At 39.1% G+C, this 27,054-nt stretch overlaps 2 protein-coding genes across 2 annotated transcripts; one reads left to right on the top strand and one right to left on the bottom strand.

Annotated features, from left to right (window-relative positions):
• Window positions 1-942: 942 nt before the first annotated feature.
• LOC138887839 (uncharacterized) lies at window positions 943-1,617 on the bottom strand. Its single transcript, XM_070169630.1, has one exon. It carries the CDS (start codon window positions 1,615-1,617, stop codon window positions 943-945), a length of 675 nt encoding a protein of 224 aa, XP_070025731.1.
• Window positions 1,618-21,191: 19,574 nt separating this feature from the next.
• On the top strand, window positions 21,192-25,836 carry LOC104223964 (metacaspase-1-like). Its single transcript, XM_009775504.2, has 5 exons — window positions 21,192-21,689; window positions 24,170-24,500; window positions 24,717-24,837; window positions 24,937-25,143; window positions 25,474-25,836. Exons 1-5 carry the CDS (start codon window positions 21,281-21,283, stop codon window positions 25,531-25,533), a joined length of 1,128 nt encoding a protein of 375 aa, XP_009773806.1. The 5' UTR covers window positions 21,192-21,280; the 3' UTR covers window positions 25,534-25,836.
• The last annotated feature ends 1,218 nt before the right edge of the window (window positions 25,837-27,054 follow it).

The raw sequence follows: 27,054 nt of genomic DNA, 5'->3' as shown, positions 1-27,054 counted from the left end.
TTAGTTTTAAATACAAATGGAGAAAAGGAGAAGTCATACCTTAGCAATAATATCGTTTGAGTAGTGATACATTCCAATTGTTTGGCAATTGTTCGCCTTCCATGGTGTCGAGTTTGTAAGATCCTCTACCGATAACTCTGATGACTCGGTACAGTCCTTCCCAATTTGGGCCTAGTTTCCCTTTATTCGAGTCTCGAGTATTGAGGGTGACTTTTCGTAGAACTAAGTCCCTGATTCCAAAATGTTGAAGGTTGGTCCTTCTATTATAATATCTCTCTATTCTTTTCTTCTGCACGGCCATCCGAACAAGTGCAACTTCTCGCTTTTTATCCAATAACTCGAGGCTAGTATTCATAGCCTCATGATTTGATTCCTCCAATGTATGTCGAAATCTAGCACTGGGTTCCCCGACCTCGAATAGAATCAAAGCCTCTGAGCCATATACTAGGGAGAACGGGGTTGCCCCCATGCTGGACTTCAATGTCATTCGATATGCCCAAAGAACCTCGGGCAGAACTTCTCTCCATTTCCCTTTAGCGTCGTTCAACCTTTTCTTCAAGTTTTGAATGATAGTCTTGTTTGTCGATTCAGCCTGCCCGTTTCCGGTGGGATGATATGGTGTTGATAAAATCCTTTTTATTTTGTGTGCTTTGAGGAATTTCGTTACCTTGTTGCCGATGAATTGCTTCCCATTATCGTATACGATTTTAGCAGGTATCCTGAATCGACACACAATGTGGTCCCAGATAAAGTCAATAACCTCTTTTTCTCTGACCTTCTCAAAAGCTTGTGCTTCCACCCATTTAGAAAAGTAGTCAGTCATAAACAAAATAAATTTAGCTTTACCTGGGGCCGTTGGTAGAGGGCCGACGATGTCCATTCCCCATTTCATGAAAGGCCATGGGGACAGGACTGAGTGAAGTTGCTCTTCGGGCTGATGAATTATCGGTGCAAATCTTTGACATTTATCACACTATTTAACAAACTCTTTATTGTCTTTTTCCATGCTATCCTAATAATATCCTGCTCTAATAATTTGCGAATTAAGGACTCGGCGCCGGAGTGATTCCCACAAGTGCCTTCGTGGATTTCTCGTAGAACATAATCGGTGTCGCCCGGCCCTAAGCATATCGCAAATGGTCTATCGAATGTCCTCTTGCACAATGTTCCATCTTCATCCAATATGAACCTAGCAGCCTTTGTTCGTAGAGCCCTTGACTCTTTATGATCCGATGAGAGCTTTCCATTTTTCAAATATTCGATATACTTATTCCTCCAATCCCAAGTCAAACTTGTAGAATTTATCTCAGCATGACCTTCCTCTACTACAGATCTCGATAATTGGATGATAGTCCCTAGGAGGATATCATCTTCTTCAACTGATGACCCTAAGTTAGCAAGTGCATCGGCCTCACTGTTTTGTTCTCGAGGCACATAATCTAGAGTCCACTCCTTGAACCGGTGCAAGGTTACATGTAGCTTGTCCAAATATCTTTGCATCCTATCCTCTCGAACTTCGAAGCTTTTATTTACTTGGTTTACCACCAACAGAGAATCACATTTGGCTTCAATGACTTTTGTCCCCAAGCTTTTATCTAGCTCGAGACCTGCAATCATTATCTCATACTCGACCTCATTGTTAGTCAACCTAGAAGTTTTAATAGATTGTCTAATAGTGTTACTTGTAGGTGGCTTCAAAACGATGCCAAGCCCGGACCCTTTTACATTCGAGGCACCGTCCATGAAGATGGTCCATACCCTCGATGATGTACCCGATTTTAGTAGAAGTTCTTTTTCCACTTCGGGTATGAGGGTCGGTGAAAAAATCAGCCACGAAGTTAGCTAAGATTTTAGACTTGATGGCCGTTCGGGGTTGATATTCGATATCGTACCCACCAAGTTTGACGGCCCATTTGGCCAACCAGCCTGATAACTCGAGCTTATGTAAAACATTTCGGAGAGGATAAGTGGTTAACACACATATCGGGTGACACTGGAAATATAACTTTAGCTTTCTAGATGCGTTTATTAATGCAAGTATTAATTTTTCTAAGTGTGGATATCTAGTTTCAATATCTCCTAGAGTTCGACTTACGTAATAGATAGAGAACTGCGTACCTTGCTCTTATTGAACTAGTACCCCACGTATCGCTATCTCGGACACTACCAAATATAAGCAAAGCTTTTCATCTACCTTTGGAGTGTGAACCCGATAAGTATCGCTTCAATTCTTCCAATGCTTGTTGACATTTTGGGGTCCATGCGAAATCATTTTTCTTTTTGAGTAAGGAAAAGAACTTGTGGCTTTGATCTGACGACCTCGAAATGAATCGGCCCAAGGCAGCTATTCGTTTGGTTAGCCTTTGTACAGCTTTCACACTATCTACGATGGTGATATCCTCGATCGCCTTAATCTTATCGGGGTTGATTTCGATTACCTAATTTGATACCATGAAGCCGAGGAATTTTCCTGAGCCGACCCTGAATGCACATTTTTCGGGGTTAAGTTTCATGTTGTATTTCCTCAAGATTTCGAATGTTTCCTGAAAATTAATCAAATGGTCCTCTGCGTACAGGGACTTAACTAACATATCATCAATGTAAACTTCCATTGATTTGCCTATCTGTTCCTCGAACATTTTATTAATTAGGCGTTGATATGTAGCTCCTGCATTTTTTAGCTCGAAGGGCATTACATTATAATAGTATGTTCCAAACTTAGTGATAAACGAGGTCTTCTCCTGGTCCTTCGGGTTCATCTTAATTTGGTTGTACCCGTAGTAGGCATCGAGAAAGGTAAGGATCTCGTGTACGGTCGTGGCATGGATCATGCGGTCGATGTTAGGTAGTGGAAAGGATTCTTTAGAGAATGCCTTGTTCAAATCCTTATAATCTACGCACATTCTAAGTTTGTTCCCCTTTTTAGGGACTACAACCATGTTGGCTAACCATTCGGGGTATTTTACCTCCTGAATAGACCCTATTTTAAGAAGTTTAGTTACCTCATCCTTTATGAAAGCATGCTTCACCTCAGACTAGGGCCTTCTTTTTGCTTTACTGGTTTGAACCTGGGGTCGAGGCTTAGCCGGTGTGTTGTTATTTCTGGTGGGATCCCTGTCATGTCTAAATGGGACCAAGCAAAACAATCCATGTTATCGATAAAAAATTAAATGAATTTTTTCCTGAGTTCAGGGGTTAACCTCGTTCCCAGGTATACCTTTCTTTCGGGCATATACTTGATTAGTATGACCTGCTCCAGTTCCTCGACAATAGATATGGTTGCATCCGACTCTTCAGGAACAACGAAAGTTCGAGGTGTAAGGAAATCCCCTTCTTCTTCTTCTTCGATTACCTGTTTCTCCGATTATGTCAAGGCTGGGGACGGTGATTACTATTTGGCCATCTGCTTATCTTTGGTGCTCGATTTTTTCGAGGTCGAAGGTGCTGGTATTGGTGTCACTTCATCGGCTGCAAATATTTCCTTTGCAGCGTGTTGTTCTCCGTAAACTGTTTTCAACCCATCAATTGTTGGAAATTTCATGATCTGATAAAGGGTCATGTTGTGGATCCATGGCCTCCCAAGTTGTGCATTATATCTCATGTCACCTTCAATGACATGAAATTTTGTATCTTGGATGGTCCCGGCCACGTCTACTGGTAGGATGATATCCCCTTTGTTGTTTCACTTGCCATGTTGAAGCCGTTTAGGACCCGAGATGCAGGTACAATTTGGTCCTATAGGCCGAGCTGCTCTATGACCCTTGATCTAATTATGTTTGTTGAGCTACCTGGATCCACTAGAACACGTTTAACTTGAATTTTATTTAACAAGATAGAAATTACCAGGGCGTCATTGTGCAACTGAGAAATGCCTTCCACTTCGTCATTATTGAACGATATGATGCCCTCGAGCACATAATTCTGAGTCCGTTTTTCTCTGGTGATTGACACCTTGGTACGTTTGAATATAGCCCTTGAGAAACATCGACCCCGACAACCATCATATGAATTACATGTTGTGGCTCTTCCTGGTCACTCTTCCTATTGGCGTCTCTTTCTCTGAAGTGATTCTTAGCTCGATCACGGAGAAACTCTCGAAGATGACCCTCGTTGAACAATCAAGCTACCTCCTCCCTAAGCTGTCTGCAGTCTTCAGTCTTATGGCCATGAGTGCCATGATATGTACTCATCAAGCTTGGATTCCTTTGAGAAGGATCAGTTTGTATAGGTCTGGGCCACCTGGTGTCTTTGATCCTTCTAATAGCTGATACGATCCCCGACGCATCGACACTGAAATTATACTCTGATTGCCAAGGTGCTTCTGCAAGATCGGTAGGTTTGTTAAAACCACTCTTACTCATAAGTCCTCGAGAAGTTTGCCCTCGATCATTTCTTCGATCATTCCGAGGAGGATTGCTCCCCGAACTGTTATTTCTTCGATTTGCGACATATGGCTGATACCGTTCCCTATTTGATCTTGGTTCCATGTTTGTATCCCTCAGGGGCTTAACTGCCAATCTATTTGGATGAATTGAGCCCGAAGGGGCTCCCAGCTGGTCGTCCTCGACCTTTATCTTCGACTAATACCGATTATGTACATCTGCTCAAGACACAGCTGGATACTCGATCAGATTTTGCTTCAACTATCGTGACGCGATCGAACTCTGCTCATTCAACCCTAGTGTAAAAGCTTGAACGGCCCAATCATCCGAGACCGGTGGTTATTGCATTTTCTCCATTTGAAATCGGGATATGAACTCCCTTAGCATCTCATCATTCCTCTGTCTTATCTTAAAAATGACTGATTTCCTTGTCGCAACCTTTATGGCCCCGCCATGTGCTTTCACGAAGGCGTCTGCTAACATAGCGAATGAATCGATAGAATTCGGTGGCAAGTTGTGATACCAAATCATTGCTCCTTTTGACAAAGTTTCCCCAAAAATTTTTAAACAATACCGACTCGATCTCATCATCATTTAAGTCGTTTCCTTTAATCCCGTAAGTGTACGAGGTAATGTGTTTATTAGGATCGCTCGTTCCATTGTATTTAGGTATATCGGGCATACGGAACTTCTTGGGGATGGGCATCGGAGCCGCGCTCGAGGGAAACGGCGTTTGCACGAATTTTTTGGTATCCAATCTTTTCAAGATCGGGGGTTCCCCCGGTATTTGATCAACACGGGAGTTATACGTCTCCACTTTTTTGTCATCATCCTCAATCTTTTACTCCCCCGACTCGATTCTTTTGGTGAGCTCCTCGAGCATCCTCATAATTGTGGGATCAGTCCTCGAGCCATTACTGTTCGATCTTTCTGGCACCGGCTCAGTACGGCGAGTGTTTTCTGGTTCGACCACACTTGGAGTTTTATGCTGACTTTGAAGCTGAGCGATAGCAATCTGTTGAGCTTGTAACATCTCGAATATTACTTGGAGGCTAACTCCCCCATCTCATATACCCTATGTTCCTTGACCACCAGATCGGACTTCCCTGCGTACATTTCCTCCGGAGTCTGCTCCCAAATCCGCATTCAAAGCAATGTGTGAACTAACATGAACTGGTTTCACATTAGGCACTTCCCCAGGGTTAATCGGTGGTACACCGGTTCTCGGAGCGGCTACATTATTGTTCCCCATGAAATCCAAGACCATCATCACCGTGTACGGGTGCGTTCTATGAGTTTGACATGTTTTAAACTAAAAACAAAGATTCTTGACAAGAACAAGTGTGAAAATAACGTGTGTTATCAAAATCAGTACTCAAATAACCACTATTATCTTTACCCCCACGGTGGCCAAACTGTTTACCTCAAAAATACGAGTAACAATTAAACTTGTTTATGGTTTTAAAGATATGTGATTTAGTTCAATACTAATTAATAACTAAGAAATCTAACGTATGAATGAAAGAAGTAAGTAAAATCAAACCAGTATGCAAGCCAGTCTCGACCTCGAGCTAAGGTGGCCTCGAGGTAGGTCAAGAACAATAAAGTTAAAGGACAATTTTTATGAGTAATGAGCAAGAAAGTAAGAGAGTATATTCTTTTGCCAATGATTGATGATGGATACAAATGATTGGGGCCCCCTTTATATAGTAGAAGAACCCTAAATAAGGTACATTTCTATTTATAGTAAGGAATCTTATTGGGACAGTTGTCTAACCGCCTAGTACAAATTCGTACTAACTTATACAAATCTATTCCGGAATTTAGGCCATGATCTTGGGGATGTGGCGGGAATCTTACTTTCTCTGTTACAAACTCATAACGGCATCATCTCGGGGTCGGTCATACTCGGCTTCGATGCTCATTGCGTACTTCGATCCTCGAGTCTTGTACTCTGTCATCAGGCTCGAGCTTGGTCCATCGGGCTTGAACTCGATCCATCCTGAACTCGGGCTTGGAGCGACTCTTCGAGCCCGTGAAATCGGGCATACTTGATTTCGACCGTATACAATTGGAACAGTTCATTTCAAACGAGACAAAGATATCCTTTTTTGGGTCATGAGACAAGGTAAAACTTACCCGCACCAGGTGTTTACACCAAACCAATAGATACATGACATGTGTCTTGCATATCGACTTCAATCATTTAACCATAATAAATTATATGCATTCTCATCTAATTAAATTAATTAACCATGGTGAGTTAATATAGTTTGTATAAACACCCGATGTGAATAAGTATTTACCCATGAGACAGATATCTCAAATTGATAGGGGGAGACCCGAGACCATTTCTTTAAATTATTTTGAATTTATCCGTTTAAGAAATGATTCTCTATACATTATAGTTTTATATAGTTTTATGTCCAAGAAAGAGGAATGATTGATCGTCTCGAATTTCGATCGTCCAACAAACCATGGGTGGCTCAAGTCAAGGGTGAGGCTAGTAAGTTTCCTTTAGGCCCAAAATTTTAAGACCCAAAAAGTATTGACGGTGAAATACATAATAATATTTTTGTTTAGTCAATATTAAAGTTTAAAAGAAAAGTAACAAAATTTGTATAAAAAGAAAATAAACAAAGAATGTCTACGTTTTTAACATTATAAATATTTTAGAACTTTAAATTAAACTACTGAAATCTTCATATTAGTAGATAATTTTTTTTACAACAAGATCCAAGGTAATGTGTCACAAATATATGGCTAATATCTAATTAACTTGAAATAACCCTTACTAATATAAATAATAATATTCCTAAGTGAAGTTAAAAGTCTTGTATTTTGTAAGAACACTACACTATAAATAAGTACGAAAAAATGAAAAGATAACATTAAATTTTTTGCATATATTTGTATAAATATATAAAATTTGGATTCTTATTAAAATTTGGCTTTAGCTAGGCTACTGAATTTGTTGAGCCATCCTTTGTTTTGTGTAAATTTCTCTATTTATCATATAACAAAACAATCATTGAAATAGAACAGAAGTCTTTCTTGATCGTACTTAGTTGGCTAAACGATATTTGATCAGTGCACAACTTTAGAAAAAATAAGTATTTTTAATCCTACATTACCAAAGATCCACTGTTATCGTTAAATTTCTTATTTAAACTTGTCAAAGATTAAAATTAGAAAAAGTTATTGGTCAAAATTAATATCCATAATTGCTTATGAGGCAAAAGATAACATCATATCGTGATATTTTAGCTCAAATTGTACTTCGAGCTTCGGCTTAGCTAATTAAAAAATAACTTATGAACTCAACTAATGCTCAATTTTTACATATTTATAGAATTAGTAGTTATCTCTCACAAACTATTGGCAAAGTCGAGATCTATATTCAACTGACTTAATTTTATTTTTATCTTTTTATTATTATTTTTGCATTTTAGATAATATCAAAGTATTTTAACTGAATCACTTTATCGTTACCATCTTTTCAATGGATTTTAAGTTTTATTATTTCTCAATCAACCTTGAGTTTAGTGATTATTGTCTTATGAATTTTATATTAATCACCTTAATATATAGTATGTGTATTAGTTGAAAAAGTTATTTTTAAAGGACACCAACTCTTCTTTGTTCTTTTTTGGTACACTAAAAAAATTAAATAAATCTCTTAATATCTTTCATAAAGTTACATAGCTTAAGCCAACCAAGAGAACAAAAATTTATTTATTTGCATCTTCTAAATTACCAGTTCTTCTTCGTGCTCGTGACCTTCATTTGCCAAAAATTTTATAGATTAGCTTCATAGGCGGATCCACATACAGACTTGTGGTGCTCAAGCACCCATTTGCCCATGAAATCGGACATATAATTTTATAGATAATTTGTCATGAAATAAATATTTATTTAGGTGAGCACTCATTACTCAAACAGACTGGTGGGTGCTACAGGTTAATGGAATTTAAGTATGCCCTCTGCGTGATCCGGAGTTTGATTCTTACGTAGTGCACTCTTTGACTTTTCTTTCGTCTCCCTTTTACATGGCTTTCCCTTTTGTTCTTAACTTTGCCGGGTTTTTTTTCTTCAATTCATTTAGTTCATCGTGGTAACAACAACAACAACAACAAAAAATCCAGTTTGATCCCAACAGATGGTGTCTGGGGAGGGTAGTCTGTACGCAGATCCTACCCCTACCTAATGCAGGTAGAGAGGCTGTTTCCTTAGTTCATCGTGGTACAAAAAAATATAATCAATTTACCACCACCAAATTTGACAACCTATATTGTGGTTTGGAATCCTCACAATAATGATAATATTCAAGAAAATATGAATACTCATATTTTTTGTCATTTAATCTATGTTTTATTCGTATTAAATATGAGTGATTCGGAAATTTTATTCGTGTTGTCTAAAACGTATTCAATCCGTGCATATCAATCCGACTCCTCCCATCATTTGCTAGCACTAATTAATAGTAAGCATTCATTACCTTCAAATACAGGATTCGCCATTGATTAGCTTACCTCCATATGTGTATAATAGTTGTCCATATCCATAACCTTCAAAGGCAGCTCGAATAATCTTTTTCATTTTTAAAAACTTTTTTTTTATATTATTTTTCATTTTATACCTCGACCACACTTCTTTATAATTTTAATGTAATTTTTGAAAATTTAATATTCATTGGTACATGGTGTAGACAATAAATTTGCGTCGAGAAAATAAAATCAAGACCGAAAAATATCGCAACAATCATAGTATTTATTTCGAATATTTGAGTGTACAATCTCTATGAATCCTCTGATTCTTTCTTTCAATAGTAAATAAATTTAAGGGCCTTTGAGCTTGATCTTGAATATGTATTTGTTTTCATGAACGATGATCTTGTTCTTGAGTTTGATTGCTTGAACTTGATCTTGATTCGTTCTTGAGCTTGATTTGTTCTTTTTGAACTTGACTGCTTGAAGCTTGAAACTTGTAGAGAAATTTGCGGCGTTTGATCCACGAGCTCTCTCTTGCTTCTTGTTATATCTTCCGGTCTCTTTTCTGAGTTATGAAGACCCCTATTTATAGTTGTGGAAAGGAAGAGTTGTGATAAGAACAAACTCTTTCCGACCAATTAAATTGAAGTGTTACATGGATGCATTTGATTGGCCAGAACATGTCACTTGCACACGTGGCGCGATTTCATTGGCCTTTTAGCGTGACTGGACATGCCTTGTCATTTTGACACGTGGCATGGTCCTATTGGCTCTTTCGTTTGACTTGGCACGCTACGTCATTTGACACATGGCACCAAACTGGGCCTCTGGGAAGATGACATCTTGGGCTTAATGGAGTTGGCTCATCACTTTAGCCCAACTAAATGGGCTAGCCCACTGGATTAAGACTTATTTATTTAATCCATATATATTGGTCTTATATAATTAATTCAATTATATTAGCCCATAGTATTTATTTGGACTAGTATATTTAAGATATAGTCCAAATTATGTATTGAATTTGAATCCAATAAATTTTACATGCCTACAAATGCCCCTACTTCAAGACTTGTCGAGTTGTAGACCTTAATGACTAGACTTGAAGTATTTAACGAAGGCAACATATCTTTACCGTTCTTTCACGTAAATTCTTTCATTAAGTTCACATGATCATTCTGGAGCACATGGATCAGTTGTAAAGCTCAAAGGCTTTATTTGACTTATAATCTTACGTGCCTCACATTAGAAAATTTAAAACAACATTATTATAACATTGGGCATTGGATAGAAATATAGTTCACGTTAGGATTTTCCTATCCTATTCATCATAGAACTCCTTAATTTAATCACTTGCACATCAACATCACTTGCACATCAACTTGAATGCCAAAATCACTGCATGTAGTTTTCTTTTTCAATTAGGTTAGGACAACCCAATTCCTTTTGGATTATAATATTCACTGCTCCCACATCGGAATAAATTTCCTTACAACTGCCTTTCACTCCCTATATAAACACATGCGCATATCTTTGTTCAGTATCAATCCGCATGTTTGCAAGTTATTTGAGTCTAGTTTCGTGTACTCGGAAGCATTGACGCGAAGGTAATTTCTTCTTCTTTTCTTGTGCTTTCTTTTCTGTTGTCTTTTTTTCTTTTTTTTTTTTAGGTCAAGCGAGAAAGATATGTCTTCAATAAGATGATCCACGCATGAAGAAGACAATCTTGGGGTGTGAGGGGATGAGTATTCATCCTTGCCCGAATATTAGATAGATTACTCTCATGGCCCGACTACCGGAGAGGTTACTCTCAAAATGGCCCGATTCTTGGAGAGATTACTCTCAATGTGGCCCAATTCTTGGAGAGATTACTCTTAATATGGCCCGATTCTTCGAGAGATTACTCTCAATGTGGCCCAATTCTTGGAGAGATGACTCTCAAAATGGCCCGATTCTTCGAGAGATTACTCTCAATGTGGCCCAATTCTTGGAGAGATGACTCTCAAAATTGCCCGATTCTTGGAGAGATTACTCTCAAAGTGGTCTGACTACCGGAGAGATTACTCTCAAAATGGCCCGATTCTTGGAGAGATTACTCTCAAAATGGCCCGATTCTTGGAGAGATTACTCTCAATGTGGCCCGATTCTTGTAGAGATTACTCTCAAAATGGCCCGATTATCGGAGAGATTACTCTCAAAGCGACCCTACTATCGGCGAGGCCAACTTAAGGTGCAAAGGGACTCATATGTCCACCTTAAGATTGGAAAGTTATAGTTCATTTTAAGGATTAACCCACGAAGAGGCCAACTTAAGGTGCAAAGGGACTCATATGTCCACCTTAAGATTGGAAAGTTATAGTTCCTTTTTAAGGACAAACCCAAGAAGAGGCCAACTTAAGGTGCAAAGGGACTTATATGTCCACCTTAAGATTGGAAAGTTATAAAGCTTCAACTTGAAGACGACATCGACTTGAACACTTGGAGAACTTTGAAGATTTGGCGGACTTTGCAGACTTCAACTTTGAGACTTGGAGGGCCTAAATATTTCAACTTGAATATCGGCGAATTTGAAGACTTCAACTTGAAGACCGATGGAATTGAAGATTTCAACTTGGGGACTTCAACTTGAATACCGACGGACTTGAATACTTCAACTTGGAGACTTCGAGGGCTTAAATATTTTAGCTTCTCTTTTGCTTTACATTGTCCGACTTTTATCTTAGTCGCATAATTTTCAGCTTTACGCGCTTGTAACAAAAGATTAATATCTTGTTGTGGGAGAGTCCAAATAATGAACCGTTTGATGACTTCAATATCTAAAATATATCCAACACTTAGAATCAAAAACCTTCAGAATCGCGTCGGATAATATTTTGAAACCAACTTTAGATTTCACCGTGTTGAAAATTTCAGATTGCGCAGTCTCACCAAAAAAAATTATATCTCGGTGTGGAAATATCGAAATTGCAAACCGTTTGACTTCAGGAATACTATACTTCAAGATCTAGAACATATCCAAAATTCTCAATCAAATAACTTCAGAATCGTCCCAGATAATATTTTGAAATCAACTTTAGGTTCCACCACGTTGAAAAATTCAGATTTGCGCGACTTCACCAAAAGTTTTGAATCTTGAAGTAGGAACGTCGAAATCATAAACCGTTTGATCTACTGGAAACTTAACTTCCAAATATATAACATATCCAAAATTCAAGATTTAATGCCTTATGGCTACATTCATATAATATTTCGAAGTCAACACTAAATTCTGATACACCGACAATTTCAGATTTGCGCGACTTCACCAAATATTTTGTATCTTGATATGGAAGCCTCGAGATCGGAAGACGTCTTACTTGCAATAAATCGAAATTTAAGAGCCATATTCTCACAAATATCTTGGGGTTCAAATCTCACTGAATTTGAAACGTTACGCCAAGCAATCATTTCCTTATACTTGTGTTTCCTTTTGACGCCTCGCTTCTCTTCCCCCTTTTATTTTAGGTAGAGGGCGGACTTGGAGACCAACAAACTTGAAGGTTTGGCGAACCTGAAAACATAGAGAATCCCTGGACTTCAAAGCAAATACTTGACATCCTTCTAAAATCGGCCCATTGAAGATATCAATTTACCAAGGAGGGTTGCCCCCTTTAAATCAAATGAGGTCAAAGTTCAGTAGGAGGATGGCATTTCAGCTTGATCTTACATTCCTTCATACTTCATTCGAACAACAATTGGGGCAATATGTATCTTTTGAACTTAAGTGACTGAACTTAGAATGAAACTCTAAGCTGCCTACGTACCTCGGTGAAGAGGATCAAGTCATACCGTAGTTCAGGCTGGGTAGTTTTTTTTTTACGTCCTGACTTTTGCCTAGGCCGCCTCTTTTGAGATTTTCAACCTAGCAGACTTTTTTTGGGGGGGGTTCGTACACAGTTTATACTCTTGCGGGCCAGGAGTGTGACAACATGCAGTTTAGGCCCATACGTCAAGGAGCATCATGACTTGCAGTTTAGGCTCTTACGTCGAGGAGCATCATGACTTGCAGTTTAGGCTTGTAGGTCGAGGAGTGTTATGACTTGCAACTTCATGGATAATACTTTTTCAAAAACTTGTCGTTGATAGGGCCGATTCTCATACCATCTGCATCAACCAGCTTGTAAGCCCACTTGAATAAGCTTCTTGTACGATATATGGCCCATCCCATTTTGAAGTGAACTTCTCTACAGGTTTATGGGAAGTAATAATGGGTCTTCGTATGGCAAGGACTTGATCTCCTACTTGAAAGGATCTCGGACGAACTCTTTTATTGAAGGCGCGAGACAATCGAGCTTGATAACATTCAAGACTCTGTTGAGCTTCCAATCTCTTTTCATCAAGAGATTCCAACTCTGCTAATCGAAGTCGAGCATTTTCTTCATCAGTGATCCCTTCTTGAATAGCCAGTCGTAACGAAGGTATTTGACGCTCAAGTGGCAAGACGGCTTCGACTCCATAAATGAGTGAATAAGGAGTCGTTTGTGTTGGCGTGCGATGAGTCGTTCTATATGCCCATAGAGCTTCTTCCATACAGTCATTCCAATCTCGTTTGGATTTGGAGACAACTTTCTTTAACAAGTTGCATAGAGTTTTGTTGAATGCCTCAGCTAGACCATTGGCGGCAGCATTGTACATCAAAGAGTTACGTTGCTTGAAGCCAAAGAGATCACAAATCTTGTTCATCAACCTATTATCGAATGGCTTTCCATTATCCGTTATTATGTAACGAGGAATGCCAAAGCGATAAATAATGTTTACTCGGATGAAACTTGCAACATTTTCCTTTTTTACTTCCTTAAGAGCAATAGCTTCAGCCCATTTTGAGAAGTAGTCAGTTGCAGCCAAGATGTATAGGTGCCTACCAGAGGACTTTGGCAGTGGTCCAACAACATCCAATCCCCAAGCGTCAAATGGCCAGGATGCAACAGTCGGGTGCAACACTTCAGGAGGTTGATGAATAAAATTCACATGGAATTGACAAGCCTTGCATATTCGAGTGTAGTCCAAGCAATTTTTTACTATCGTTTGCCAATAATATCCCATCCTTTTTATATGGAAGTGGAGCTTTGGTCCGGACTGGTGTGACCCATATACCCCGGAATGTTCCTCTTGCAAAACTTGGAAAGCTTCTTCTTCTCCTAGGCATCGCAAGAGTACTCCCTAGAACGACCTTCTGTATAGAGTATCCTTATAGTAAAGGAAGCGAGGTTTACGACGACGGATTTCAGTCCTTCTCCTCGGATTTTCTGGAAGTATCCCATAGCATAAGTAGTCAATAATGGGTTGTCGACACTCTTCTTTCTCAACTTCATAAACAACAACAAGATGCTTGAGTTCATTTTCTTCACCTTCGACCTCATTTGGCGGCAGTACTACCCATTTTTGGCAGACGGTAACTTGCGCTTGGTCAAGCAGGGCTAATGACGAAGCTAGAGCAGCTAAAGCATTAGCCTTCTTATTTTCTTTCATTGGTACATACTGAATAGTCACATCGCTGAGCCACCCCATCAACTTTTTTGCGTAATCATGATATGGGCGTAGTTCAGGCTTCTTAACCTCATAACTACCCAAAAGCTGATTGACCACTAACTGGAAGTCACCAAAGACTTGCAATTGCAATTGCTTCATATCAACGGCCATTTCAAGCCCAAGTATTAATGCTTGATATTCAGCAACATTGTTGGACCAGAGTTGTGTCAAGGTGAAGGAGTAGGGCAAGACTTCACCTTGAGGAGTGAAAAATACTACGCCAGCCCCGGCTCCCCCACGATGCGCAGCACCATCAAAGTACATCTTCCATGGAGGTTGAGTTTCAACGACCATTGCGTCCTCATCAGGTAGTTCATCAGCTAGCTCCCAGTTATCAGGTATCGGATGATCTGCCAAGAAGTCTGCCAATGCTTGTACTTTTATACCCTTTTGAGGGATGTACAGAATCTCGAATTGTTGAAATTGGAGGTACCATCTCGCTAGTAGATCACTAAGAACGGGTTTTGACATCACGAACTTGATGGGATTTGCTTTAGAAACAAGACGGACAACATGAGCTGGAAAGTAGTGCTTCAGTTTTTGAATTGAGAAGACTAGCACCAAACACAACTTTTCAATTGGCGAATAATTCAACTCGTTTGGTGTCATCATCCTGCTCAAGTAGTAAAGAGAGTTTTCTTTCCCCTAACTATTTTCTTGGGCCAACAGTGCTCCAACAGACCTTTCCTGCGCCGTAATGTATAGTATCAATGGCTTTCCAGGTATAGGAGCTGCTAAAACTAGAGGCTTCATCAAGTAGGTTTTGATACTTTCGAAGGCATTGCTACAAGCTTGATACCACTTGAAAGGAATGCCTTTCTTCATGAGGTGACTAAATGGTTGGCACCTCCCAGCTAGGTTTGATATGAATCTTCTAAGGTATGCTAGCTTTCCTTGCAGACTTTTCAATTCATGGATATCTCGAGGCTCAGGCATTTTCAAAATGGCATCCACTTTGGCTTGATCAATTTCGATCTCTCGATGTCGGACAATGAAACCAAGGAACTTTCCAGAAGTAACTCCATCAACGAATTCATCCTAAGTTGGTACCTCCGGAGCAATTCAAATACCATCCTCAAGTCTTTCATGTGGTCGCCCTTCTTCATCAACGGATTCATCCTAAGTTGGTACCTCCGGAGCAATTCAAATACCATCCTCAAATCTTTCATGTGGTCGCCCTTCTCTCTTGATTTCACCACCAAGTCGTCAACATGGCATTCGACATTCTTGTGGAGAAGATCGTCAAAAATATTCTGCATAGCCCTTTGGTAAGTAGCACCAGCATTCTTCAAGCCAAAAGGCATTACCTTGTAGCAATAAATACCCTTGAGGGTGCGAAGTAGTAGCATCGATCATCAGCTCTGGAATAGGAAGCGGGAATTCATCTTTGGGACATGCATTATTGAGGTCCCTGAAGTCAACGCATACTCGAATCTGGCCATTCTTCTTCCTTACAGAGACAATACTTGAAACCCATGTTGGATATTTAACTTCCCGAATAAATCCAGCTTCAATGAGTTTGTTAACTTCAGTTTCAATTAGGGGAACCAAGTCCGGCCTAAAATGCCTTTGAGTTTGTTTAATAAGGCGAGCACCATTTTTGACTACAAGGTGATGGACTGCACCTTTCGGGTCCAAGCCAGGCATCTCTTTGTAAGTCCAAGCAAAGACATCCCTGAATTCTTTGAGTAACTCAATATAAGTGTTCTCTTCATCAACTTCTAGTAAAGCACTTAGGTAGGTGGGTCTTGGTTCCTCATCGGTGCCAAGGTTAACTTCTTTTAAGGCATCAACTGTCGTCTTCACTCCTTCTTCAAGTTCAGGTGGAGCATCTTTTGCATCTTCATCTTCTTGAGGGTCCCCATCATTGAAGGATATGTGATAACACGGCGAAACATCCTCCAATTCCGCATTATCTTCCATCGAAGGCGAAACGCCATTCTCGCCTTGTACAATGACATGATACGAAGAACCTACACTTTCTTCATCTTCGTCACGTTTATTAGTGTAGACCACAGTATATGGCTTTACCTTCAGTACTTCTTCACATGAAACCACCAGTTTTGTTTGTCGTCTCATTCTGGAAGGAACCAAACTTTGGAAATCCTTAGAGATCTCCTGAATTTTGGGTGAGGCGGGTGTTCTTGTATTTCGATGATTTTTCTGGAACTTATTTCCCTTCTTTAATGGACCCAATCTCTCAAATACAGAAGTTCTCATAGTTGACTTTCTAAGCCAATCAAAGACAGAAGGCCTGTTAGAAGCGGCAGATTCATCTTCTACACTGATATAATTGCTACTCGTCCTTCTTATTGAGATGTGCACTCGTGACGGTTGCTTGTATCCCAGACCTTCACGTGGTTGCCTCGTTGCAGCTTCTGATGGGAGCTTCCCTAACTTCAATGGCTCATTGGGATTTATCCAGCTTTTGCAAATAGCTTGTAAGCGTTAGGATCGAAACCTTCATCTGTTCGCTTTGTAGGGAGTGCCACATTCTGCAAACGATTTTGGGCTACAAACCCTGCAAGCGGCTTTGAGGACAACTTTACTACCTCAATTCGTTTTACCGGAAGAGTTAACTCCCTTAACGTCTTGGTTTGGAGATTATGTGATCCGCCCTCGTCTTTCTTCCTTTTAGGGACATATTGGAGCGCGGGACTTACTTTCTTTCTATAAGACGCACTACCCCCTTTATGAAATTTATTCACGTTGGCGAGTACCTCCTCAGTAATAGTTTTGGCTTTACCAATAGTCACATCAGCTCTTTTAGTTATGGGTTTGTCATTCTTGCTTTTCATTCCATCATCAGCTTTCAACTCCTTCACAACGCGATTCTTCAAGTAGAACTTTGCATCGGCGAAGTGTGACTCAGCCTCGGTGAATGGTTCATCATCAGCAACTACCGTCTTCTCGACTTCACCCTCGTAGTATTTTAGACATTGATAGTAGGTAGATGGAACTACTTTATTCTCATGTATCCAAGGCCTCCCAAGCAAAACATTGTATGAAGTCTTCGCATCGATCACATGCAACCATGCACTTGATTGCATATCTTTAATAGTGATTCCCAGCCTGATCGCGCCTATGGCTCTTTGCCCCCTTGATTGAATCCTTAGATCATCACACGACTTTCTGAGAGTTCGTTCATGGGAATACCAAGTTCTTTTACAGTATGTATTGGAAAAATGTTCACTGAGGATCCTCCATCAACCAAAATTCGATTTACCCTTTTGTCGCGCATATAGCCAACCAGGTACAATGGGCGGTTATGATGAGTGTCACCTAGCAAAAGATCGTCATTTGTGAACGTGACCTTTTCCTCACAAGCATTAACTTCTTGAGGAGCGGACTCGATGGGTTTTTTCGAAGATGGTGCCAACGGTAGGTCATCACTCTTTTCTTCCTCTTTGTCAGCATGGAAACAAGAGGCATCAATGCCCTCATGGGAAATCTTCGTACGGAACCAACTTGGTAAAAACTCCTCCAAGGTCACTGGATTTCATGGCTTTTGAGGGTGGTGCATCTCCATTTTTGCTTTCTTCAAATGCCTAACTGGATTCTTTTTTATTGGTCTTTTTACCATCATCTTCCTTGTTGGTTGTTCCACTGATTCTTTTTGTGGGCTCCTTTTGTGGCGCCTACGACGAGTCACCAACGTCCAACCTTCATCATCATCAGGTTGGTTGACTTCAGCTTTGTCGCTCTACAGTAATTCTTCATTTTTACTTTCTTTAAAATTATATAATTCATCCGGAATGAATGAGCCAAAGGTGATAGAGACTTGGTTTGCGCTTGCTTTCTCATCTTCAAGCACGATCTTCTTTTCGCGAGCCAAGTCCATGACTTTATCCTTGAAGACAAAGCACTTCTCTAGAGGGTGGCTTACAAGTCGGTGATAGTTGCAGTAGTTTGGGTCATTTGTTTTCCCAGCTTCATTTGGTCGCTTCATCTCCGAAAGCTTGATGAGATTTAACTCGATGAGTTCTTCGAAAATGGTTGGTACATCAGAATCCAGGAATATTTACTCTTTTTCCTGCATTTCTTTTAGAGTCAACTTTCCACTTGGCTTGTCTTGAAAAGAAGTGGATTTCATACTCTACTTATTGCTCACCTTCGTCGTGAACTTCATAGGTGACGTATTGACATTCATAGCTTCTTTGCTTTCAGACTTGGGTACGAACTTGCCCCACTTCCTGACTTCTTGCTTGTCATTCACTTTGCGAGGTTCATAGATGGGTAGCCTTTCATTTCCAGCGGAGGCCATGCTCAATTCCATGTCATGGGCACGAGTTGCAAGTTCTTCAAATGTGCTAGGCTTGATACCTTGCAAGATGTAGCGCAATCCCCAATGCATGCCTTGGATGCACATCTCTATGCCTGAAGCTTCACTAAGCCTGTCTTTGCAGTTGAGGCTTGCATTCCTCCAACGATTAATAAAGTCGATAACTGGTTCCCTCTTTCATTGACGAATATTTGTAAGCTCTATCATACTCACTGTGCGTCTTGTGCTATAAAAGCGATTGAGGAACTCTTGCTCTAGTTGATCCCAGTTGTCGATAGATCCAGCCTCGAGGTCCGTGTACCAGTCAAAAGCATTTCCTTTTAGCGAGCGGACAAACTGCTTGATGAGGTAATCTCCATAAGTCCCAGAATTGTTGCACGTCGAAGTGCACAATATGTTGCTTTGGGTTACATTTACCATCAAACTGTTGAAACTTCGGAGGTTGATAACCAGTAGGCATCTTTAACATATCGACCCTTGCAGTGTACGACTTTGCATATGTAAGGGGGATTTGGCAGCAACTTCATATTTGTTCTTAATGGTTCCTTCGATGAACTCCTTCAGTTGATCGATTGGAATCATCCCTTCAGATGAGACAGGGATAGCCTTAGTGGATGCTGCTTGTCTTGGGGGAGAGTCACTCTCTAGAACTTCTGGGAGCTTGCCGGGTGCATGGGTAGATTCTTCTTCCATCAAGATTCCCACCCTGTCTGTTAGCTTGTCAATTCTAGCCTCTTGATTTTGCATGCATTTGGTCAAGCCAGCGATTGCTTCCGTCAAGTTTGCCAACTGCTCCTCTATAGATGAAGTGTTTGTCACTATAGCTTGCATGATTGTCGTGGATAACGGAGAGTAGCATGGATTTTCACACAGATTGATCCTTGACTTGCTCACGCTATGTGGTGTAAGTGGGGAGGATCCATCGCTTGAAGCATCATCATCTTCCTTCACAACAGAGTGCTTGGAGCCGGAGAGGTCAAGCAGAGTAAGAGTTTTCTTGATCTTTGCAGCGACATCGCTTCCTCCTTCAGATGCGTTTGTGGAAGATCTTGCTCCTTTTGAGGATGAAGATCCGAAAATAAGGGTTGATGCGGACGGCACTTGGGGTGCTTGTTGTCCTAAAGAGCTTGCTTTGCTCCTCGTAACTGGTCCGAAACTTCCAAAGGTGACATCGAGGATGCTTTCCACATCAGCATAAAACCTGGAGTTAGCAGCCTTGGTGGATGTTAATCTGGAGTTGATTTTCTTCGAAGCCATTTCAATGTTCTTGAACTTTGTGATTGAAAAGTTGAGATGAGAGGTAGAGATTGTCCCACTGGGCGTGCCAGAATTTGTAGACAATAAATTTGCGTCGAGAAAATAAAATCAAGACCGAAAAATATCGCAACAATCGTAGTATTTTATTTCGAATATTTGAGTGTACAATCTCTATGAATCCTCTGATTCTTCCTTCCAATAGTAAATAAATTCAAGGGCCTTTGAGCTTGATCTTGAATATGTATTTGTTTCCACGAACGATGATCTTGTTCTTGAGCTTGATTGCTTGAACTTGATCTTGATTCGTTCTTGAGCTTGATTTGTTCTTTTTGAACTTGACTGCTTGAAGCTTGAAACTTGTAGAGAAATTTGCGGCGTTTGATCCACGAGCTCTCTCTTGCTTCTTGTTATATCTTCTGGTCTCTTTTCTGAGTTATGAAGACCCCTATTTATAGTTGTGGAAGGGAAGAGTTGTGATAAGAACAAACTCTTTCCGACCAATTAAATTGAAGTGTTACATGGCTGCATTTGATTGGCCAGAACATGTCACTTGCACACGTGGCGCGATTTCATTGGCCTTTTAGCGTGACTGGACATGCCTTGTCATTTTGACACGTGGCATGGTCCTATTGGCTCTTTCGTTTGACTTGGCGTGCCACGTCATTTGACACACGGCACCAAATTGGGCCTCTAGGAAGATGACATCTTGGGCTTAATGGAGTGAGCTCATCACTTTAGCCCAATGGATTAAGACTTATTTATTTAATCTATATATATATATTGGTCTTATATAATTAATTCAATTATATTAGCCCATAATATTTATTTGGACTAGCATATTTAATATAGTCCAAATTATATATTGAATTTGAATCCAATAAATTTTACATGCCTACACATGGTACACGCAAAAGGGCTAGTCGTATGAATGTAACACAAAAAGCATACAGAAAATTTTCGTCAAAAGTAACTAAGATTTTTCATTTAAGAAATGCAATTTATAAACTTACTTAATTGGCAAAAGTTAATAACCTAAATTATACAACTACAAACCCAAGTTATGCATGAAAACAAAAAAAAGGGGGAAGAAAATAAGAAAGTTGCATGAAAGTCAACCACGAGCCTTCGTCTCCTCCTCCCTTCTCCTTCCTACCAACTCCCACTTCTCCTATTTTCTCTATAAACTCACACCTTTGCTTTCACCCACCTAGCCACTACCACTACACCCCCAGAAAATAAATTTACAGCCATAGGAGTATATATAGAGATCACCATTTTCAGTATTTTTTGTATATCAAAATTTCATGGTTTGTGGCTTTTTTAATAAAATAATGATGCTTGTTAACTGTTCCAATTGCCACACACCTTTACAATTGCCACCGGGGGCAAAATCCATTCGCTGCGCAATCTGCCGAGCCATTACCCTCATCGCCGATCCTCGCACTGCCCCGCCACCGCCACCACCAGCTTCCGCCTATAACAACCACTACTATCCTCCGGCCCCTGCCCCATCTCCTTATAATTATCACTCAACTACCAGTCAAACTCCCTCGCCGTCGTCACGCGGCGGCCGGAAGAGAGCTGTGATTGTCGGGATTTCGTATAAGAATACCCGGAATGAACTGAAAGGCTGCATCAATGATGCTAAATGTATGAGGCACTTGCTGACTAATCGGTTCAAATTTCCTCAAGACTCCATTCTCATGCTTACTGGTAAAATTCTTTAATTTCCTCTTTCTTCTATTCCAAATTGTTCTATTTGACTGCATTGTACATTTCTTGTTGACTATATTACTTCTTCCTCATCCTGGATTGCATGATTCACTTGATTTTGACTTGCTCTGAGGTAAGTTTGACTATTTCTGAATGCAGTGTGTCCCTATTTTTGAAGGCAATTACATTAATCACTTCATGATATACGAAAATATTCAGCTTGTTAATTAATTGAATTTCAAAAACAGGGTTAGTGACCAATATTTTGGAGTTCAGGAGGGAAACAAACTAGCAATTGAAAGAAAGTCAGTGAATGAATACTTTACTTTTCTTTACTATTTTATACTACTAAATTTGTGTGCAGACAAGAGACCATTCGATAATTGTAGAAACCCAAAGTATTGAGTCCAACAAGCATTTTAGGTTCCCGATTAGTTATATTGTACAAATGCAATGTTTTATGAATTTCAAAACCAACTGATAGTGTTGATCGCCAAATGGAAAAGTATTTTTTAACACTTCCTTTACAGGAAAGATCAACCACTTTTTGTGTAAACTTTTCACTTGGTTTTTCTTATGTGAACTTTTCGTAAAAGCAGTGCTTCATTGTCAATTTTGCCTTTAGTTCGGTTCTTTATGTATCTCTTACTGCAATTGTAGACGAATATTTCCACTGTGCTATTACTAACCAAAATCTTCGGTTGTCAGTTGCCACTATTCAGCAGAAACTAGTATAGTAATAATTTGAGATTATGTTGTTTTAGAAGGCCAGTAATGTCTATATTCTCGTGATCGTTCTGGGTTTATGTTTTATGTATAAGGCACTTCACAGTTTTTTTAGTGTTTATCCTATTTATTCCTCGGTCCCAATTTATGTACTTGTAACTATCTTTCTTTTCTGGGAAGTTGCAAAATACTTGACATTTGTTGCAACCTTCAATAGTTTCAAGAATTCAAACTTGTTTAACAAATCGTATTAAACAATAATGTGGTGTTTGCTCTATCAACTAACATTTAGCTATAATTAGCAATAGATAAGTCAGATTAACTTCTAAAACTTTGTTCGCTCAATTGTATTACAAAAGAGGAGACAGGGGGAATATCATGAGGAGACAGAGGGAACAACATTTAATAAAAAGAGATGTACCTAAGATGCCCTTTATTTTTTTCTTTACACCTTTATGCGACAATTGGGGGTGTTCATTAAAATCCGAAAACCCGAACCAAACCGAAAACCAAACCAAACCGACCAAAAAAACCGATACTTTTTTGTTTGGTTTTAAAATTTAAAAACTGATCAAATTTGGTTTGGTTTTGGTTTTAATTAAAAAAAACCCGACCAAACCGAATATAGGAGTAGCTATTTTAAATTTATTATTACACCTATATATATGTATACTTTTATACAAAGTTTTAAAAAAATTATAGTAAATATTAATCGTTTACACTTTTAGTACAGTTCTTTACCTTTACATTCTAGTTTAATTGGTAGTTTTCTTTTGTTAAGTGTAAGAATCTATTTCATGTTAAAAATAATATATTTTTAATTGAGTCCTTAAATTATTCATCACTATTTGATTCAATTATCATCAATATATCTTGGTAAATAATATATTTCTCTAAGGGCAATTGATTTGATAGTGTTACGTTGAAAATGTGGTCACCGAAATGTGTGTTTGGTAGTGTATGTCGTATATTTAAGAAAAAACCGACAAATAACCGGAAAAACCGAAAAACCGACATAAACCGAATCCAGAAAAACCGACTTACTTGGTTTGGTTTGGTTCTAATATTTGAAAAACCGACTTAGTTGGTTTGGTTTCTGTTTAGAGAAAAACCGATCCAAACCGAACCATGAACACTCCTAGCGACAATCACAGCTTTCTCCCAAAGAGTGTGCTGATGTAATGCCTGGAAGTGAGATGTCAATGCTGGAACAAGCAGCTGATGTCTCATATCCTTAACTACTATGCATAAGTCAATCATCAATGTTAAAATAACCTTATTAACATTTGCTACTTAGTGTCATGACTTAATCATCTGAAAGCAGTGAGTAGCTTCCCTAGAACAGTTAAAAAAAATTGACACAAATCAGAATGTATTGTTTGAGGATTTAATTCCATGTTGAAGCTTGAGGTTAGGTCCAGACTAATCAATGGAATACAGGTTAGAAGTTCTCTGGTATATAGAGAACGGCCTTGACATAGAAGTCTCGTGTCTAGCCATGTTTTAAAATCATGACTTCGTGCACTTTTGTAGGGGGCTGTGTTCACAAAAATTGTGTTAGTATTCTGTTATGTGTTTCTCATGTTTGGTGTCTTGGTAATAATCCAATTCATAAAGGCTATTTAAATTTTCCTCATTTATTGTGATCCCAAAAATTGCATGTTCTCATATTATATAATATATCAGTCTGGAGAAGCTCACTATAACTAATCCTAACTACGAATCTCCATTTTCCTATGGAAGTATACTTTCAGAAGAAGAGAGGGATCCATACAGAATTCCAACTAAACATAATATAAGAATGGCAATGTACTGGCTTGTGCAAGGATGTCAAGCAGGGGATTCTCTGGTCTTTCATTATTCAGGTCATGGTTCACAACAAAGGAACTACACTGGAGATGAAGTTGATGGGTTTGATGAAACACTTTGCCCTTTGGATTTTGAAACTCAGGGAATGATTGTTGATGATGAAATTAATGCAACACTAGTTAGGCCCCTTCCACGTGGCGCTAAGCTTCATGCTATTATAGATGCTTGTCACAGTGGTACTATGCTAGATCTACCGTTTCTCTGTAGGATGGACAGGTCTGTAACGCTACGCACTTTTTCTACTTAATTCCAAATTGTGTTATAGGTTAGGTGTGAGGATGAGAATAGAATAGATATTTTTTTGCTCAATGAGCAAATGTCTAATGGTATGTAGGTTCTTAAACTAGAATCTAGTGGATGGCTCTCAGTCTAAACCTATTTAGAAATATTTATTATACCTATAATCTCATATTTAATTCCCTTTGAATATAGAACTGGACGATATGTATGGGAAGATCATCGTCCTCGATCAGGAGCATGGAAAGGAACAAGTGGTGGAGAAGTTATATCCTTCAGTGGTTGTGATGATGATCAAACCTCAGCTGATACGGATGTAAAATTCCTTTATCCTCTTAAGTTTTGAATTCTGGATATGGACGTTAATCAATTCAATGTAACAGAGACAATTGAATGACCTTTTGATTGATGACAGAGTTTGTCCAAGGTCACTTCAACTGGTGCAATGACCTTTTCCTTCATCCAAGCAATTGAGCATGGACAAGGAACTACATATGGGGGTATTCTAAATGCAATGAGATCTTCCATTCGCAGTTCTGATAATGGTATAGGGGGTGGCATTGTCACATCTCTTCTGACAATGCTGATTACTGGAGGAAGTGTTGGTATTGGAATGAGACAGGTATTTTTTGCTAAAAGAATATGTTTGTTTGCTTAATTTAGATGTTTAAATCATAATTCTTGGTAGAAATTTTTAAGAAGAATTTTAAGTACTGGATGTGGAATAGGTTCATTTGTAACCAATCGCTGATGGCGCATAGAATTGCATAACTGATAGCTTTTACCCATTCTTTTCTTCTCGAAAAAAGTTCTTTTTTTTCAGATGAAAGGTACTCTTTGCTTTCTTCTCATCAGTATCAGTCCAATCATGAACATTGAAACATAAGTAGTATCTAGTTATCTGGAATCAATAGTTGAATGTCAAACTTGTTGTTGTCCTCTTTGGTTGCAGGAGCCACAGTTAACAGCCAATGAGCCATTTGATGTTTACACCAAGCCATTTTCGTTATAGCATCTTATCAAGCAACAGTACCAACCCAGGTCTCAACTTTTCATATTGTTTTGGGTGTAGAGTTCCTGTACAGTTAGTCAGTTACTAAGAAGGCACTCGCAAAGTATTACGTAAGATTTTATAGTTCTACAATTTCATACAAGCTATTCATGTAAAACTGTGATTGTTGTAGTAGGAATTTCATTTGTATTGGAGTATTAAGATTCTGAAGTTCTTCAATTTCACACAAGTTATTCATGTAAAACTGTGATTGTTACAGTAGGCATTTCATCTATATTGCTGGATTATAAATCCATATCTCTATGTTTTTCCAGTTTTACGTTCTTCTTTCCTAACCCCCACCCCCAAACCACCTTTCTTCCCCCATGAAATCAACAGACCACTGAATAAAAGCATTTTAATTTTAGGTAATTTAAGAGGGCGAACATATTTATAGCAAATGTACTAAGTAAATGAACTACGGCATCAAGAATAGAATTACTCCAATTCAGTACACCATTCTTTATAAACTCACATCTGTGTTCTGATCATTTGTGCTTCTTGCCCAAGAAGAAAAAGAAAAAAGATCAAATACCTTCATTTGATCATGGGAGAGCTTAGACCATATCTTAGTCAATCTCTTGCTTGTTTCTCCAAATGACGAATGCTTGACTTTACTCCTGGTTGCCATCACAAAGAAAGAGGAGGAATTGCAGGGCTTAAATGGAAAAAGTACCCCGTTAGAACTCTTTCCGACAAATCTCCGTTTTCTGTCTCTTTCTTTTTCCTCCTTTCTCTGTTCCTCGAAACCAAAGCACCTTAGAACACCCCATAACTGTGAGGAGAATAGTTCACAGGAGAAAAAACTCCACTTCTCAACCTCGTTAGAGTGATGTCTCTTTCACCATTATTGTCACCATATTGCTTTTGAATGGTCTAATTGTGTTCTTGATCCGTATCATCAGGGGTTGAAATGGAATTAGGTGTCATGCAAGAAGATGGACTAGAAATGGAATCAAACGGGGCTTGAATTTCCACGGGATTTATATCTAGAAAAGGAACAGAATTGTGAAAATCGTGCTTGTGATGGAGGTTGAGCTTGAATTGTATAGAGAACTGTAAACTGGCAATGTGCCTAAAACTTGAATGGTTGAAGTTGCCACTCAAGAAACCGCTTAAGTGGAAAGGAGTAACAGAGTGACATGTTGTTGAAGGAGTTGAATCCATAGATTTGGACATTTTTACAAGGGTGGTGTCCGATACTGAAGCAGAATGGTTCAATCAGTATAGCGCGCCAAGATATGTGTCGTTTCGAATTCACCTTGGCGGTAGTTATAAGAAATCTGTTATAAATAATTATCTAGTGGTGGATATCTATGTAATACTATAAATAGAGGATGAGAAGTGATACTGTACCCACTTGACACACTCTCATCTCTTGCTCTCTACATTCTTGTCTATTTTCTTGTTTTATTAGTTTGAGCTAAGTTTCGTAATACGTTATCAGCACGAGTCTCTAACCAATTGAGATATCTATTTCAA

Source organism: Nicotiana sylvestris, chromosome 3 (genome assembly GCF_000393655.2).
Source record: "Nicotiana sylvestris chromosome 3, ASM39365v2, whole genome shotgun sequence".
NCBI classification, from domain to species: domain Eukaryota; kingdom Viridiplantae; phylum Streptophyta; class Magnoliopsida; order Solanales; family Solanaceae; genus Nicotiana; species Nicotiana sylvestris.
The sequence above is the reverse complement of the archived record's forward strand: the minus strand, read 5'-3'. Positions and strand labels throughout refer to the sequence as shown.

Bases quoted from the DNA above. Each gene is read 5' to 3' on its own strand.
- LOC138887839 (XM_070169630.1), bottom strand. From the start codon at position 1,617: ATGATTGCAGGTCTCGAGCTAGATAAAAGCTTGGGGACAAAAGTCATT.
- LOC104223964 (XM_009775504.2), top strand. From the start codon at position 21,281: ATGGTTTGTGGCTTTTTTAATAAAATAATGATGCTTGTTAACTGTTCC. The intron at 21,690-24,169 runs GTAAAATTCTTT...GTATACTTTCAG, and splicing joins CTCCATTCTCATGCTTACTG to AAGAAGAGAGGGATCCATAC. The intron at 24,838-24,936 runs GTAAAATTCCTT...GATTGATGACAG, and splicing joins AAACCTCAGCTGATACGGAT to AGTTTGTCCAAGGTCACTTC.